This window comes from Salvelinus alpinus, chromosome 16, assembly GCF_045679555.1.
Source record: "Salvelinus alpinus chromosome 16, SLU_Salpinus.1, whole genome shotgun sequence".
Classification (NCBI taxonomy): Eukaryota; Metazoa; Chordata; class Actinopteri; order Salmoniformes; family Salmonidae; genus Salvelinus; species Salvelinus alpinus.
In genome coordinates this window covers 22,502,401-22,520,277 of record NC_092101.1, presented here as the reverse complement: position 1 = coordinate 22,520,277, position 17,877 = coordinate 22,502,401, and the positions used below count along the sequence as shown (strand labels likewise).

At 43.6% G+C, this 17,877-nt stretch overlaps 1 protein-coding gene across 4 annotated transcripts in view; it reads right to left on the bottom strand.

The window, feature by feature from the left end:
• Position 1: 1 nt before the first annotated feature.
• The window catches only part of LOC139541138 (formin-binding protein 1-like), a 50,250-nt gene continuing 32,374 nt past the window's right edge, over positions 2-17,877 (bottom strand). For 3 of the 4 annotated variants that reach the window (XM_071345406.1, XM_071345407.1, XM_071345409.1), the window contains 12 exons: positions 16,937-16,987; positions 13,231-13,378; positions 13,011-13,073; positions 12,180-12,284; positions 11,933-12,061; positions 11,644-11,790; positions 10,845-11,054; positions 8,887-8,996; positions 8,631-8,763; positions 6,799-6,893; positions 4,219-4,382; positions 2-3,984 (listed from right to left, as the gene is read on the bottom strand). In XM_071345406.1, the coding sequence (XP_071201507.1) occupies positions 3,806-3,984; positions 4,219-4,382; positions 6,799-6,893; positions 8,631-8,763; positions 8,887-8,996; positions 10,845-11,054; positions 11,644-11,790; positions 11,933-12,061; positions 12,180-12,284; positions 13,011-13,073; positions 13,231-13,378; positions 16,937-16,987 (1,534 nt within the window). In that variant the 3' untranslated portion in view covers positions 2-3,805. The remainder of the gene's footprint in view (positions 3,985-4,218; positions 4,383-6,798; positions 6,894-8,630; positions 8,764-8,886; positions 8,997-10,844; positions 11,055-11,643; positions 11,791-11,932; positions 12,062-12,179; positions 12,285-13,010; positions 13,074-13,230; positions 13,379-16,936; positions 16,988-17,877) is intronic. The other variant, XM_071345408.1, reaches the window with a different exon arrangement.

Below are 17,877 nucleotides of genomic sequence, written 5' to 3'. Positions count from 1 at the left end.
GTTTGTTCATGTGTTTGTTTATTAGAACAATTTGAGAGAACATTTTTTCCCACACAAAGTGTCTCACAACATTAAAAGTAAAAAGATGTGCACAACATGAAGAAATAGAAGTACTGCAATATATGTTAAAATAAGACAACAGCGAGATACTCATATCTACTTTTCTGCCATTAGACGAATTTGCCACTGCAAGCGTGAATATTACCGAGTCTTAAAACTTATTGTTAAGTTTTGCATAATGATCAGAATTACAGCATAATGGATATGATTTAGCTCAGTTTCAGCCCAAAATGAAAATCCCTTCATGGCATAACTTTTGGTTAAGGATGCTAGTGAGAAACCTACATATCCATCATCAAAAAGCGTCATCACTGAAGGCCACTTGCACTGTGGTGACAACAATTCGGTCCAGCACCGTTTTAGGCAATTAGAGACAAGCGTGTCAAACTCCTTGTTATTACTGATGGAGGATAGCCAGACACACACTGCAGACATGAATGGGTTAACGTACTTCATATTAAAAACAACTACTTACACATTAACAACTTAAACCTGGACTTCCTCTTCTGATTTTGATCAACAATTACATGTTCATCAGGGATTTAACCAGTATTACTATATTGGTTGATATTGTAGAGTAGGGTCAATACATGAATAGGCCTACAATAGAGGCAGGTAGCCAATATACAGCGCTTAAATATTTGCTGTGAACTTCAGATATGTTGAGTCAAGCATGCACCTTCATGCTCCTCCATAAGCTACTCAAAGGAATGTCACTGAAACAAAGGGAAGGACTTTCCCCCAGTTCTGATTTCTGATAATACACCAGTTCAACAAAAGAGGAGTGAACATTCAAATGAGCTCATCCAGGCAATGGAATGACAAGATAAACGAAACAGAATCGCAGGATGTATATAACCTGCACCATTTTAAACAGCATTATCTGTGTTAGTTAGTGCACATTCATCAAGAAGATATGTTCCTCCATTGGATGTCTAAGACCTAGGGTTGTCTCCAGGAAGTTGAGAGAGATGCAGTTCAAGTAAGATGAACATATCATGATATCACTTCACAGCTTTAAGTATTTATTAGGAACTAAATCACTGATCCTATTAGCATTTCAAAGTGGGACCACCAAATTAACTGCAAAAAAAGGGTTTTAAAATGGGGAATATTATATCCTGCCAGGTTAAAACACTGTGTCAGTCTGATAAAAGCTACATCACTTCTTTGATTTAAGCAACATGGGTGATCATGGTGATCACTCACCATGTCAATTATGCTCATACTAATTAAAGGGAATCGTGCAAATTAAATTCACTTCCAAATTAATTAAATTAAAAATGGTTAGGACTAGGAGTATCAAAAGCAGTAAATTCCTATATTTGTGGTAGTTCTGAACTCTACACCACCTATAATAACAGTGGTCACAGCTGTCTCACTTTACATTTGTACAAAAGGTAGCATACAGAGTCCATTTCATTCATTCATCGATATTCAATTAAAAATGCTATAGGGCAAAAGTGCATCAACATCAGAAGGATGTTCTGACAAACAATGCATGGCTACTATGAGCTAATGGTACGACTGATTAAAACCCTATAAAAAGTCACCATAAAAACACATTCAGTATGAAATAAAAGAGATGTTAATATAATTCAGTAATAAAATGAACTACTTATATACATACGGGTATATGTATACACATGTTAATATATGTATCATCACAATCAGAAATATAATATGCGCTTGAAAGAGGAACGTTATGGTAATGCAACACTCATTTGTGTGGAGATCGCAGCACACCGAGGCCCCAGGATGCTCCAGGGAGACAGAGGAGAAGAGACGTGGCGGTCAGGCCCAAGAGCACCACCACAGCAAGCCAGCGTAGATCTAGTCGGTTGGAGTCCTTGTGTGCAGCAGAGAGTGATGGAAGAGCACTCAGTGGGTCCATCCTCACTCTCAGATATTATTAAGGAAAAGAATGCATGGAGTGTTGTTGTTCGATGGCCTTTGTTTTAGCTCAGCCTCCAGGTTTCCTGGCCTGAGCCTGAGCTCCTGTGTGATGACTGACTGGTGAGGGAGGAAGGCCCTCTGCTGGTGCGCTGATGTCACTGCACCACCCCTCCAGCCTTCCTCTTGTCTGGTGCTGGTGCTGGTGCAGAGAGGAGCGAGGATGGGGTAGTGTGATGGGCAGGCCGGCTGTCTGTGACTACAGTAGTCCTACACCGACCTGAGTGACTGAATGCGGCGCCACGAGTTACTGAACAACACCATGACAGAGATGACATTCAACACACACACGCACTAGCATGATGAGAACAATTCCATCAACACAGTTAGAACAAAAACGACACACAAAAAACTAAACGTGGAAGAATGAAGAAGACATACAGGAAGATTAGAAGTGAATGAATGGGCGGCGGGAGCGACCACAGTTACATCCAAGCCGCTGCATTCATCATGGCCAGTCCTGTATGAAGGAATGACAGTTTATGTTACAGACATGCTGGCGCGCGTTAAGGTAAGGCAACCACAGGAGAGTGTGGCACAGTCAGGCATTCCCAACAATAGAATGACAATGCAACAACAAGACAGGCTGTTAGTGCTGGACGTTATCTGAGGAGCAGAAATACAGAGGTGAGTAGTAGTGTAGTGTAGTAGTAGTGCATTGCTTGCTTTTCTCTCATTATAAATGATGATGTTGTAAGCTGCTAGCTCTAAGACCCCTCCCCGGTCCCGGATTCTGCTGTTATGCTGCAGTTGGATGGTTACTCTGTGCTGTGTCTAGACAGACACAGTTTAGGAAGAACACTCCCCTCCTACAGAGGCATAGCTACTACCCCAAGAGTCTCTGATGCTATGGAATCATGTTAATGGCCATGGACGTGTGCATGCAAACATGCAACCTGCCAAGCCTTTCCCCTCCCCTGCTCTGTCCGCCCAGAACAAGACCTGTCTGCCACTAGCCCCACCAGACTCAGCATGTACCCTCCACCAAAGACCTCGCCACACTGCTCCACTCAGGAATCTGCAGTCCAATAGGAGAGAGAGAGAGGAGAGGAGTTACTGTACTGACCTGCCTACAGAGCATCGACACCTGCCACCACCCACACCACTAGGACAGAGACAGAAGACAGTACAACTACTCCTCTGAGTGTAATATAGTCCTGACCACCAGAGGGTGCCATTGTTGTGACACACACAAAGAGAGAAGGAGTGTACAATTATCTTAAAGCGTAATATTGTAGTGGGAGGCATGAGTCATATAGGCACAAAACAGGCCAGTCCTTACCAGGACTGTTTTACTGCATTCCTGTCTTAATAGGTGAAGCAGATCACTTCACATATGAGACTCACAACAGATGGCTGATAACACATATAAGACCATACAAAGGTAAAACAGGTAGGTTATTTTTTCTATTTTCCAAATCTGTCACCACTGACAACTAAAAACCAGTAGAGCATTACAACATCTCCTTCTAAAAACAAAAGACACATCATCTAAAAACAAACATAACACAAATCACTTCTGAAATATTAAATAAAATAATCTGCTTTAAGGGGGGGAGGAGTCCCCTTGCCACAGATCGTGGCTATGGATACGTCCTCATACAGACACACATGGCTTAATTCATTGATACAGAGCTCCTGTACAGGGAGGTCACTACACTACCAGGATGTCTGTTGTGTTTGTTTGTCGTGAGCTCACACAGTGAACAAAGAAGAAGGGCTGCTGTTCTGACCAGCAATCCCCAGAGGAGGAAGAGGGGATATGATATAGGAGTCCATGCAGGTGGTCAGATCAGATGTAGGTGACTGCACCTTTGCTGTTCTTCTCCATGGCGATCTCCACGTAGGACGTGGGCACATAGCCCTCCTCTCCGCTCTGCTTCCTGGCTCGCGTCCAGCCGTCACCCTTGTCCTCCTCAATGATGTACAGCACCTCGTTCTCCTTCATCAACAGCGTACCCTCGTTCTGACCTGGGGGTCAACAGCACAACACAACAGAGGCATACTGTTTGCACACAGGGAAAGAGTCACACTGTACAGGAATAGCACATATCACATTTCATATTCACATTCATGCAAATACTAAATACTGCTCCGGTATTTGAGTCCATATCACCAGTCAGAACGCCCACCACTATTACTGTCACTACACACAGTGAGACAGTGAAATGCATAGAGAGCATCACTGGCTGTGCTGTGTTGTACCGCTAAAGGAGTAGAGTGCTTTGCAGTGGCCAATGACTGGGAGCGGGTCGTCATCGTCAAACTCATCATCAAACTCGTCTGGCTGGTGGGCCTGTCGGGGGTCTGGCTGGTGAGGGGGGCTGCGGTGCTCCTGGTTGGGGACGTCTGTGTAACTGCCCTCAGGGCTGGAGGAAGAGAGGAGGAGAAGAGAGGGTGAAGAGAAGAGAAGGGATGGATGAGAGAGTCAGTGCCATCTCAGCCACTCAGGTTTAGATGGGTGAACTCATGGTAACCCTGAAGAACGCACAATGATGCCGAAACGTTGGTGGTTTACCCAATAAATTACAGGAAGATTATAAACTGAGTCTACAAAGCATTAGGAACACTTTCCTAATATTGAGTTGCACCCCCTTTTACCCTCAGAACAGCCTAAATTCATCAGGCATGGATTACAAAGTGTTTAAAGGGTTCCACAGAGCCGGATGTCCTTTGTGTGGTGGACCATTCTTGATACAGACAGGAAATGGTTGAGTGTGAAAAACCCAGTAGCATTGCATTTCTTGACACGCTATAACCGGTGTAACGACGTGGCCTTTTGGGGGTGTATACCGTGGCTCTCTCCACCACACGTTTTATGACTTTAAGACAGGTCATAAATACCTGGTAGAAAGAGCTTCTCTTAGTTGAAAACTCCTAATCCCCAAAATGGGAGAACTAAACAATATTTCTATTTTTGAGAATGTGGGAATTGTCTGTGGACAATAAAGGGATAGTCATGCTGAGTGCGTTTCATTTGGTGATCTCATGAAGGACAGGAAACACAAATAACTGTATCTCTTAAAAGTGTACATTTCCCAGCTATCAGGTTTATATCTAAATATTGTGAAACGTATGTGATTAAACATGAAACTATTTGTGAAAAGATGTAATGTGATGTTAACCTTCTAAATGAGAAAATATGGGTTTTCATATAAAAAGTTAACCAGGTCAGTAAGCAGGCCCACGTGAGCATAGACATGGATCGCCCTTTTCTCTGAAGTGTATAAAACCCATTTCTACAAAACATACATTAAGTAAGAGAACGCCGGGACAGAGTCCCCACGTTGGAATGGCTACAATTCTATAGGCCACAGAGACCATACAGCTGTAGTTTTGGCTACATGGATGGAAATGGTTAAACTCGAGACTATCGATCACTACAGAATAAGAACAAATTCTAGATGACACAAATTACTAGTCTGCAGCTAGAAATACCGACAACCGCCGAAGCATCTATCCTATGAGAACATTTCCGAATGGTACTCTGAAGTATCCATTCTAACCACCTACAACCACAAAAGACATTGTGACTTCTGGGAAAGTTAACCAGAGACTGATTAACTCTACAGGACGATTGAGGATTCCAACAGAGAAAACAACAACGACATACAGGCGTAAATATATACATGGCAATTATTCTCGAATGAGCGGCCGTTTACGTGCAAAGGATCAGCATTTCAATGAATATAATTAGACTGTGTAGTGAATCCATTTTGTCTTTCCCGCTCTCTCAGTCCCCACCCCTTTCCTTTGTCTACCAAGCCGTCATATCGGCTTAGCCCAATAAGGACTTTTCTATCATTGTTAGTAACCAATATCTACTGTTTGTTTGTTATGTAATTATGTGTGATTATTTAGTTAGTAAATAAATAATTAAGCCAATTTGTATATCGCTATTTCATGATTTTGGCTAGGGTTCGTGCAGATATCCAAGGGTTTGCGACGTTCAGTAATGAGAACTGATGAGGTAATAATTCATTAATAGAAGACTAGTTGATCAGATATTAAAATATCTGAAGAGTTATATTCGGAAAATTATAACGTTGTAATCTCAACATTTTCCGTGGTGCCCCGACTTCCTAGTTAATTAATGTTTACATGATTAGTTTAATCACGTAATACGTAAACCTAGGGAACTGATTTGATATAAATAAGTCTTCACATTTAATGATAGTCCAGACACGACCCGTGTGCCTTGCACCTACTGCCACACCCCGTTCAAAGGCACTTAAATTCATCTTGCCCATTTACCCTTTGAATGGCACACATACACAATCCATGTCTTGATTGTCTCAAGGCTGAAAAATCCTTCTTTAACATGTCTCCTCCCCTTCTTCTACACTGATATAAGCGGATTTAACAGGTGACATCAATAAGGGATCATAGCTTTCATCTGGCTAGTCTATGTCATGGAAAGTATGCGTTTTGTATGCTCAGTGTATATAGTGTGCAACTCTTTATTTTGATAGCCTACAGTGTACTCGCCGTTAGTCAGTACCTCTACTAACTTTTTCGGGTGTGTGCCAGCTCAAGCTTTTCACTGAACTCACGGTGAGTCGCAAGCTGTAGGATTCTGCTCCAGTCAGTCTGTGACTGAGTCATCTTCCTTTACAGAAAATGATTACAACACCACCCATGTTAAGTATTCTAAGACAGACATAACTAGAATGTGTGCCATTCTATATCTATACAAAGACATCTGGTGAATGTCCCTCTACCATCTCCCTCTACTACGCATGATAGGATCTATACCAGTCCTCGTGTGTTTGTGTGCCCTCTGACCTCTCTCTGCCGTGGGGGGCGTGATGGTTGACATCAGCACTGGGTCTTCGGTCTCCTCTGGTGCTCACTTTCCCCTCCACCTCCGACAGCCAGCTCTGAGGATGAGTGAGTGAGTGAGAGAGAGAGAAAGGACATTAACAGTGGGAGAATCAGTCATATAACAGTCATGCTGCTGTTCACAACCCCACGGTGGATACACTCATTCCTTTCCTTGATATGCCATCATTCAGCCAGTCTTTCAATATAGTGTAGTAGATGGAACCCCCTGAAGATCCAAGCAGTCATCAGAGCATGTGAACGGAGTTGAGCGGTGGGGAAACCCGCTCATCATTCATGGAGCTTGTGCTGCTCCACCTCCTTTCCAACCGCTCCTCTCACAGGATTATTTTTTAAATGCCGCTCCAAATTTGCTCCATTCATTAAAATCACAATTTAAACAACACCCATCTATCTTTGTGACTACATGGACCTACCATTTGGTTTTGAAGTATTGAAACCAAACCATAAGATTTGAATGAAAAGTATTTGAATAAACACGAAAAGGTGACTGTAAGAAGCGCTCATTATTTCAAATAGGCTACATGTCATATTAAACAGCATATAAACACTCTAAACAGATCAAGAGCAGACAGCTACTCTAAGAAGGCAATGTATTATTTAGGCTAGAATATTTCAAGGCTACAGCCTACAAAGGTATACATTGTGAAGCATTTGCAAATGCGAAACAATAGGCTGGTAGGGACATAAAGCGCTCAGCATTTAAACATTTTGTTGTATTAAATCATTGGAGTCTATAAATTGAGCATTTAGGCTGTGACTTACTTAGAATGAAACAAATTAAACTAAAAATGCCTTATTAGGTATAATTTACAGTGCCTTTGATTTTATTTTTTAGAAACACGACTTTGGCCAGTGTGTGGCTTCAGGCTCATACGATGGTGGCTGGAGAGCAGACCAGCAGCGGAGAATATCCTCACTGTGCTTGCAGAGCCACTGGGGATGCTAAACACCCTTTTGGCCACTCTTGCCAGGCTGGGCAGAGATGCAGAGTTGCTTTTTTTTCTTCTATAGGTAGGCCTAAAGGGTTTTAGGCAAAATAACTCAATCAAAAACAGAAAGCTCCTTGAAATTGGAAATATGCCAGGCCTATTGGGCCAAATTCAATTAGGGCCTATTGTATAGATAAGAGAACAAAAAAACTTTTAAGTGATCTTATTCTTAGTGTATAAATACTTTGCTACAGTGACACACTTAGTTATCTACCCACCTCGTTCCTTTCTTTTAACATGTGCACGGAGTAAGTACACCATCATGCTTTTGGGATACGTGTCTTTTCAGATTCCACAATGATTCTTTAGTTCATCGCCACACTCCCTCTCTTGCTCTGTCCTCCTCATCTTTGTAAGTCACCTTGATTTTGTGTGTTTTATCAGTTTCTTTATGAAAATATTTAGCATACTTGATGACAGTAGCTAAAGCAAGGGGATAAAGCAGCACACAAGTAGACTACAAATGAATGCTGGGACGGGCATGCCCTGAGCTCGTGAAGTGAACAGTACTGGAGCGGGCGAGAAGGCTGACGCTCCAGCCTTTGGGAATCTAGTTCCGCGCTCCAGTCAAATTGGGCACGCTCCGCTCACATACTGTACTCTGGCAGTCATATCCTGTTCTATTCAGTGTGCTGTTGACAAAGAGAAGCAGTGTATATAGTCATCCTCTAGAGGGGGCTAACTCAGCACTGTAAACCTCAGCCCAGTCACCATGTCTCCAGATGTGCTGTGAAGGCTCCCCTCCATTCCCCTACCCTCTGCTCTCTGGCCTGGAAGACCTACCTCATTCTTGTGGATCTCAGAGCGCAGTTTCTCCATGTTGCACATGGTCTCTGATATCTTGGGCTGGAGACTCTGGGGGTCGCCCATCTGAGGGTTCTTCTCATACACATCCTTCATCTTGTTCAGTGCATCTCTGGATACACAGTCACAATGGGAAAACATTAAACACAAACAAATGGCACTGAAATACTAATGGAGCAGAAACATGGACAATATATAAGATAGAATGCAGCGTTAAGGTGTTCCAATAGCCTACCTTTGGTCCACTTCTTTCTGTAGTTCTTTGCTGAGCTCGTCTATCCTAGCCTGGAGCCTCTTACGTCTCTGTTCAGGAGGCAGATGGCTAAAGTCCTCCAGTGATGGCGCCTGAAATCACATCAGTATACTGTCTAGTCAAAATGACAGTCACTCATGGGCTCTAGAAACCTTTTCGCAGCAAGAACCAAGAGAATGACAGTAGGAGAGACCAGGGAAAGAACAGGTTTGAAAACCTCACTCAAGAACTGTCTGTAACACTAGACATGTGCTATAGAACTCCACTAGATGGGACAAATATGCAAAACTAGCTCTGGCAGTGGAGACATCACACCACTGACCTTCACTGACCACTGTGTTAAAATAAGCCAATAGAAAAAAAGACAAAAGGTTTGAATGGTTATCAACATGTATGCGGCTCATATAGGTTACTATGGTAACTAACAGCACAGCGTCACACTATCACAAGGGTGTGACTATTTTCTGTTTGGAACAAAGTTACCCAAAAACATTAAGGACAGAGGTAGGCACAATCTGATGAGCACGTTTAGTGTCTCAATCTGGGTGAAGTTATACTTGTCACAATGTTACATAATCGGTGTTATTTATATTCAGTGATTGAATGATGCTGCATATAATGTGTTGTAAAAGCTATCCTCCAAGGAGAATACACTGTTCTCAAGGTATACTTTAATTTCCACTAAAAACGAGTTGACATCTTAAAAGCCCCTTGTAGATGATGCGATGCCATTTAGACAGAGAGAGAGGGTTGTTTCCAGGAAGTCTGTCTCTTTACTGCAGACACACCATGAATCACCTCAGCCATCCATTAAGGAAATTAAACCAGGTCCTTCAGCCAGAAACCAATGACAGACACACAGGGGTGACACACAATCAATGGTCTGGTCCGGTAATACTACCTTGTGACATTCATTAGACTGTGTAGCCATCACAGTATATTGGCTGGCTCATGACGAGGTACAATACAGTTGACCTTCATGTCACATCGACATGTCACCACCACCACCACCCCATCCATATACCACCTACAGTTTCAATATCGCTTCCTACATTTCACACTAGACACACAAGACTCAATCATGACATTTTAATCCTGTGATTTCAACATACCCCTGATCCTAACTAGTGAAAAACAACATCAGAGAGAAGAGGATGTGAGAGAGAGAGAGAGAAAGGTAAATCACTGCAAACCCAAACACACTGACATGCTCTTAGTCTTACCCTTCGTTTAAGACCCCTGAAAGACGCTATCCTCGGTTTGACCGTTCTCATTACAGACAGAAAGCTATGGGGTCACTGGCAAATTTAGGAAACAGAGTGGCTGACGGCAGCCAGGTCGGGGTGTTGGGGGGGGGGGGCAACAAAAAAGGGTTGGTCAACCTACCAACTTTCAAAACTTGGAGCATATTGTAATGATTGAACAGAAACTCATGGTGTTGTTTCTATATAAAAGTGATAAACAAGTGGTTCAACATATTATCCCACGAAACAAATCTCAGCAGGAGAAACTCCAGTTAAGCAAGATGACATTTGAGAGAACCTCAGGTGAGAGACAAGAATGGACATGACAAAACAAGAGCAGGCAAATCAGAGTCAATATGAGCACCAACACCTCTTTCAACAGACTAGACAAGTCATTTGAAAAATGGTGAGCTACTCTAACACAAACCACCAAAAAGTTATAGATTAACAGACGGACAATTTGGCCTTTGGTAGGTCAAAGTGCAGTGACTGATGTTATGGAGTAGAAAATGTTAGATCTAGGTGACTGTTACAAAACCCAGCTACTGTAAGTCACCAGAAAGGGTGTTAGACGACGGTTGTATAAACCTACCAGTGCACTCTGTTATGATAGAAAAACAGAAAGATAAATACAAGTTATTTAACACTGAAACAATGAGAGAATGTGTTCGTATTAAGTGATGACGGATCTCTCACCTTCGGCTTTTTCCCAAAGAGCCACAGTTTGTTCTTGGCTGTTTTGCTGATGGAGTGTTTGGGGTCTGGCTTGACCCCCCCCTCGTTCTTGGGGGTGCTGATGGTGTTGTCTGAGCCCGTCCGGGAGAGATTCTGACTGTAGTCCTCAAACGGGTAGTCCCCCGGAGGCTCAAAGCCTGACTTAAACGACTCCACTACAATCGCTGAGTCCTGTAAGAAAGAAAGAAAGAAAGAAAGAAAGAGAGAAAAAGAGAGAAAGAATGATAGTGAACATTAAACATTACCAACTGACATTTCTTTAAAATTAAGTTTTCTGGGACATCATGACAGCAGTGTACTCCACAGCGCAGCCCCTGGTAGAAACACCACACGTTGAGTGCATAAATAAGAATCAAATGAAAACATGTCACACAGAGTGGGGAGCAGCTCTGCTCAGCTGCCTCCAGCAGCAGCAACAGCCTGTAGGCCTGTGGGTGGGGAGGAGAGAGGAGACTCTGCCTGCCAGTACCAGTCATGCCACACAAACACTGGTGGAGGCTGAGGCCAGAGGCTGGCTTTAATAGAGCCCAGGGAGCAATTGAGACCAGAGGCTGGCTTTAATAGAGCCCAGGGAGCAATTGCCTCACCGCTGGCCTGGCTGCTGGGTGGATGACTAACTACTGGTTCTGGTCCTGCTCCACCCATGCCACGTGCTGCCTCCGCTCCATGCACTGAGGTAAAGGATAGTCTGGTGTACACCCTACCTCAAACTATAAGGCACAGTGCTATATAATGCAGGTGTACCATCCTCCAGACCCACCTTGCGTTGGTCCACAGCCTTGGCAGCAGTCACCATACCCTCCAGACACTTGGAGATAATGGGGACGACTCTGCGCTCCACGTCGGCAAAGCTCCGGTACGTCTCTCCCAGCTTCACTGTCCGCCTCTCGTCCATGTCCTGCAGGTTCTGGAGAGGTCGGAAAACACACAATGACCTCTGACCTTCTGGTTTCCTGTTAGGCAATCACAGCTCAGATTTCCATCTGTCAGGGCAATAGGGGACAAGAGAGAAGTTGAAGCCTGGAGGAGAATGGCTGGCTGTGGCTTACCTTGAATATCTGTGGAATGGCCACGTTGAAATGTTTCCACTGTTCCCCGTTAAAGTTCTGCAGCTGAGCAGCGTACTCGTTCTTACTCTCGTCTGCCGAGTGTGTGCGCAGGTACAACTGGGACTTTGCCTGCAGTGGATAAGAGGGAGAATTCAGGACCACTCAATATAGACAGCAAATCACAACCTCTGAGGTGTATGAGTGTAGGTAGTGTACATGTCATGTCTCAAGCCAGGTCAGGACTTACCTTTTCTACCTCTGACTTGGTGGCGTTGATGTCGTTGTCTAACCGGTCGTAGCTGATCTGTGATTTCTCTGCCTCCTTGCACTCCCGCTCAAACTTCTTCTTGCTCTAAGAAAGTAAAATGGGAGATTGAGATTACTAGTCAAGACCTGTTGACCTCTTCTCAAAACGGAGAGTCAATCATGCAACCCTGTCCCATTTCTACAGGCCATAGACGGGAGAGCAAAAAACTTATCTTGCCAGGGTATTAGCAAGATAACTTTGTAAGGATAGAATGAGAGAGAGAGAGAGAGATCCATGCTGTGAGCCCCTTAGATAGCAGTGGTTAACAGGCAGCAGTGATAACTAAAAAAACTAAAAATAAATATATCCTTTCTTCCTGCCAGAACATCTGTGTTGCATTACGTGACAAAGAGGAATACCTAAGGCATTACAACACTGCCATTCTCAATCTGAGACTCAGCTGTAGCTGGCTGCAATTATACAAGCCCTAAAAGCTGCAAAAATGATCGAGCCTCAGAGACTGAAACACAGGCAGACTGAAAAGGCCTGAAATGCAGGAATGCTCCTCTCACCAGTGTGTGTGTCCACTTGCTTTTTGTATGCATGTATCTTCCTGTGTGTGTGTGTGTGCACTATTTGAAATGTGTGTGAGCGCTGTGTAGGTAAGTGGAGATCCTCTAGGCCCTCTCTTGCATGCAGCCCAGCAGGACTAGGCGTCTGGCAGTCGGCGGAGGGGAGCAGGTCCCTGCTGGATGTGTCACACCCTCCTTTCACTGTCCCCTTTGTGCCTTGTGCCACTGTGGCCCTCCCTCTATCCCTCCCTTCTCTCACATTGTCCATCTGTTTCCAACACTGGTCCAGATACTGCTGGGCCTTCCTGCCCTCCTGGAGGTGCTGTGGAGTCAACAAACACAAACAACTCAACAAAGGAAGATCTCAATAAACACATTTATAATGCACTCACTACAGCGTAAACAAAAGAACCAAACTGTACATAATGAAGGCCTGTTCTACCAGGGAGTAGTGTACCACTACTAGTAAAGCCACTCACCTGTTTCCTCTCTGACTTGAGGTCCTGTGAATACCTCATCAGCTCTCCGTACACCTTGTGTCCCATCTCCTCGGCCACCACCTCCCTCTGCCCCGCGTAGTCATTCAGCTCGTTCAGGATGGAGTAGAACGACACGCACGACGAGAACCTGAACACAAAGGACAGGTCAGTGTACTCAACACTTAATCTAAGCATGTATACTGGCCTCGGCCATAGGGTACAGAAAACTAGGGTATTAGCAAGATAACTTTATAAGGATAGAATGAGAGAGAGAGAGAGAGATGCTGTGAACCCCTTCGATAGCAGTGGCTAAGGCCACATCTACAATATGGTACTAGTCTGGATTTAGGCTCCGAGTGTACCACACAGACAGAGGAGGACGCCTAGTGGGAGCTGGAAATCCAATAACACTGGCATCGGTGTTGAGACTGACAACAAGCCCACCTCCGCCTTAGGGACGTTACCATCTCACTTTATTAGAATTCTCCCAAACCTCCATCCCCCACACACATCCACTGAGGGAGGACCACGACATATGTTATGTATCCCTTAGAGGGCCCCAGGAGCCCCACTCCCTCCCTCCCTCCAACCATCCTCTCCCTGTCCTGTTATAGCACCAGTGTTAGGAGTTAGGACACAGGGCCAAATGATGCAGGGATAATGTAATTCATTAGGGGAATGGTTTCAGAGAATTCAGAGGGTGTTGTCCCAACCATGGCCTGTCCTAAATATCAGTGCTGTGAAGCTGAGCCTAAATGCAGCTCTCAGCTCCATTTACAATGGTGTTCTTCACTGGTTGCCCTTTTCTTGTGGTAACAGGTCACACATCTTGCTGCTGTGATGGCACACAGGTGGTATTTCACCCAATAGATAAATGGGAGTTTATATCAAAATTTGCTTTTTTCAAATGATTTGTTGATCTGTGTAATCCGAGGGAAATAGGTGTCTCTAATATGGTCATACATTTGGCAGGAGGTTAGGAAGTGTAGCTCAGTTTCGACCTCATTTTGTGGGCATTGTGCAAGTAGCCTGTCTTCTCTTGAGAGCCAGGTCTGCCTACAGTGGCCTCTCTCAATAGCAAGGCTATGCTCACCGAGTCTGTATATAGTCAAAGGTTTCCTTACGTTTGGGTCAGTCACAGTGGTCAGGTATTCTGCCACTGTGCACTCTCTGTTTAGGGCCAAATAGCATGTTAGTTTTCTCAGTTTTTTGTCAATTTTTTCCAATGTGTCAAGTAATTATATTTTTGTTTTCTCATGATTTGGGTTGGGTCTAATTATGTTACTGTCCTGGGGCTCTGTGGGGTCTATTTGCGTTTGTGAACAGAGCACCAGGACCAGCTTGCTTAGGGGGGTCTTCTCCAGGTTAATTTCTCTGTAGGTGATGGCTTTGTTATGGAATCGATTCCTTTTAGGAGGTTGTAGAATTTAACAGCTCTTTTCTGGATTTTGATAATTAGCAGGTATCGGCCTAATTCTGCTCTGCATGCATTATTTGGTGTTTTATGTTGTACACAGAGGATATTTTTGCAGAATTCTGCATGCAGTCTCAATTGTATTTTTAGCCAGTTCTTAATTGGTATGTCTAATTTTATGTTCCTTTTGATGGCATAGAAGGCCCTTCTTGCCTTGTCTCTCAGACTGTTCACAGCTTTGTGGAAGTTACCTGTGGCACTGATGTTTAGGCCGAGGTATGTATAGTTTGTGTGCTCTAGGGCAACAGTGTCTAGATATCATTTGTATTCGTGGTCCTGGCAACTGGACCTTTTTTGGAACACCATTATTTCCGTCTTACTGAGATTCACTGTCAGGGCCCAGGTCTGACATAATCTGTGCAGAAGATCTAGGTGCTGCTGTAGGCCCCAGATCCTTGTAGGGTGAGGCCAGGTGCTGCAGACTGTTCTAGTGCCATCGCCAATTCGTTGGTATATATGTTGAAGAGGGTTTGGGCTTAAGCTGCATCCCTGTCTCACCCCCCAGCCCTGTGGAAAGAAATTTGTGTTTTTTTGTTTTGCCAATTTTGACCTCACACTTGTTTGTGTACATGGATTTTATAATGTCGTATGTTTTTCCCCAAACACCACTTTCCATCAATTTGTATTGCAAACCCTCATGCCAAATTGTCAAAAGCTTTTTTTTATTATCAACAAAGCATGAGAAGACTGCCTTTGTTTTGATTTGCTTGTTTGCCAATTAGGGTGTGCAGGGTGAATACGTGGTCTGTCGTACGGTCATTTTGTAAAAAGCCAATTTCATATTTGCTCAGTACATTGTTTTCGCTGAGGAAATGTACGAGTCCGCTGTTAATGATAATGCAGAGTATTTATGCTGTTGACGCATATCTCCCCGGTAGATATCGGGGTCAAATTTGTCAACCCTTTTGTGGATTGGGGTGATCAGTCCTTGGTTCCAAATATTGGGGAAGATGCCAGAGCTGAGGATGATGTTAAACTCTAAGTAAAGCCAAATTGGAATTTGTGGTCTGTAAATTTTATCATTTCATTTAGATACCATCAACACAACAGGCCTTTTTGGGTTGGAGGGTTTGTATTTTGTCCTGTAGTTCCTTCAATGTAATTGGAGAATCCAGTGCGTTCTGGTAGTCTTTAATAGTTGATTCTAAGATTTGTATTTGATCATATATGTTTTTTCTGTTTGTTCTTTGTTATAGAGCTAAACATATTGGAGAAGTGGTTTATCCATACATCTCTGTTTTGAATAGATAACTCGTGTTGTTTGTTTAGAGTTTTCCTAGAAGTGGTAAGATTCTATGGATTCGTATTACATTGAGCTGATTTCTGACGTGTTATTCCTTCTTTTTTCATAGTGTATTTCTGCATAGTTTTAGTGATTCACCATAGTGAAGGCGTCGGCTTAGGTTCTGGGTCTCTGTTTTTGGTTGGATAGGTTTCTCAATTTTTCTGCATTCTTCATCAAATCATTGGTCATGGTTGTTAATTTTCTTAGGTTGTCAGCTTGAAATTTGATAGGGAAGCCAGGAGGTCAAATATACTGTTTAGGTTTTCTACTGTCAAGTTTACACCTTCACTATTACAGTGAAACCTTTTGTCCAGGAAATTGTCTAGAAGGGATTGAATTTTGTTGATGCCTAATTGTTTTTTGGTAGATTCTCACACTATTTACATTCCATCTTCCGAATTTTTTAACATGATTAAATTCCTTTGGCTTTGATGCCTCATGAATGTGCATTGCTCTGTTCAAGTAGTGTGATTTTGCTGTGATATGATAGGGGTCAGTGGACTGACTGAACACTCTAAGAGACTCTGGGTTGAGGTCAATGATGAAGTAGTCTACAGTACTACTGCCAAGCGATGAGCTATAGGTGTACCTTAAAGCCTTGACTATGTACATACCCAGCGTCTGACAGAGCTCTCTCTCTGTGCGTCTCTCTCCCCCTCTCCCAGCCCTCTCCTTTGAGATCATTCCTGTGCATTAGCAGCCAATAATGTCACCGTGGAGTGGCCAAGCACTGTGACCGTACGTCAGAGCCAGAAATCCTACACAGCTGTAGGACTCCAACTCTCTTACTCGATTCTATGGAAGCAATTAAACGTTTTAAAGTGCTGGGTTGCCATGGCAGCCCGTGTTTGTTGGTGACAGGGCTATTGGGGAGGCCCTGTGTGTGGTGTAAAGCTGATACCACTCGCAGGTTAACTATTTAATGAAACTGGGTCTACTCTACTCACCTAGGTTCATCGTCTTTGGAGCGTTTGGGACAGTACTTCTTCACCAGGCTCCTGTGAGGTGAGAGGAGACAGACGTTCAGAGACAGAGATTAGATAGCTCAGTTCATTTCCGTAAGTCAGATTCTCCACTGAGACAGAGAAACTAGATAAAGTAGGTCAGACACAAAGCTAAACTGGCACAGTGTGATATTCCTGCACACGCAGGAGGAGCAACACAAAGAAATGGTTCTCTTTGATAAAGTAGTCCCTCTGGAGAGATACTCCTGTAGTAGTGTTATGCTGTGGTGCTCTTCAGGCATGCAGTAAATGCAACACTCTTGCTCCAATCGCTCTTCAGGGATGAATGAGGAGGAATCCAGAGAGGTTTTCAGACCCGTCTGTCCCCCTCCCCCCTCCTCCCCACTGAACCCAGCACTCTGTTTCCCCTGTCCTGGGGAGCAGGGGACCAGGGGAGTAGCTCCCCACACACAGACTGAGAAACAGCAGCCTGGTCTGGTGCCTTTCCATGAAATACACAAAACAATATAGTCGCTAGTAAAAGTCTACACACCCCTTGCACATTTTGCTACCTTAAAAAGGCCCAGTGGAGTCAAAAACATGATTTTTCTGTGTTTTATATATATTTCCACACTGAGGTTGGAATAATACTGTGAAATTGTGAAAATTATGATAATGCCCTTTTAGTGTAAGAGCAGTTTGAGAAGACCACCTGAAATGTCTGCCTGTTTTGGTGGATGGAGTTTTGGCCTCCCATGGTGACATCACCATGCAGTAAATTAACAAATCAATAAGAAAGAGTTCCAAACCTCTCTGCCAATAAGAGCTAATTGTCTGTTTTCCCCTCCCCACTCAGAACACTCCCAGACAGTCTTGCTTGAAAAATTGCTCTGTTTGTTTTTGATCGTTGTAATTGAAAACAAATCACAGAGAGGTACTTAAAT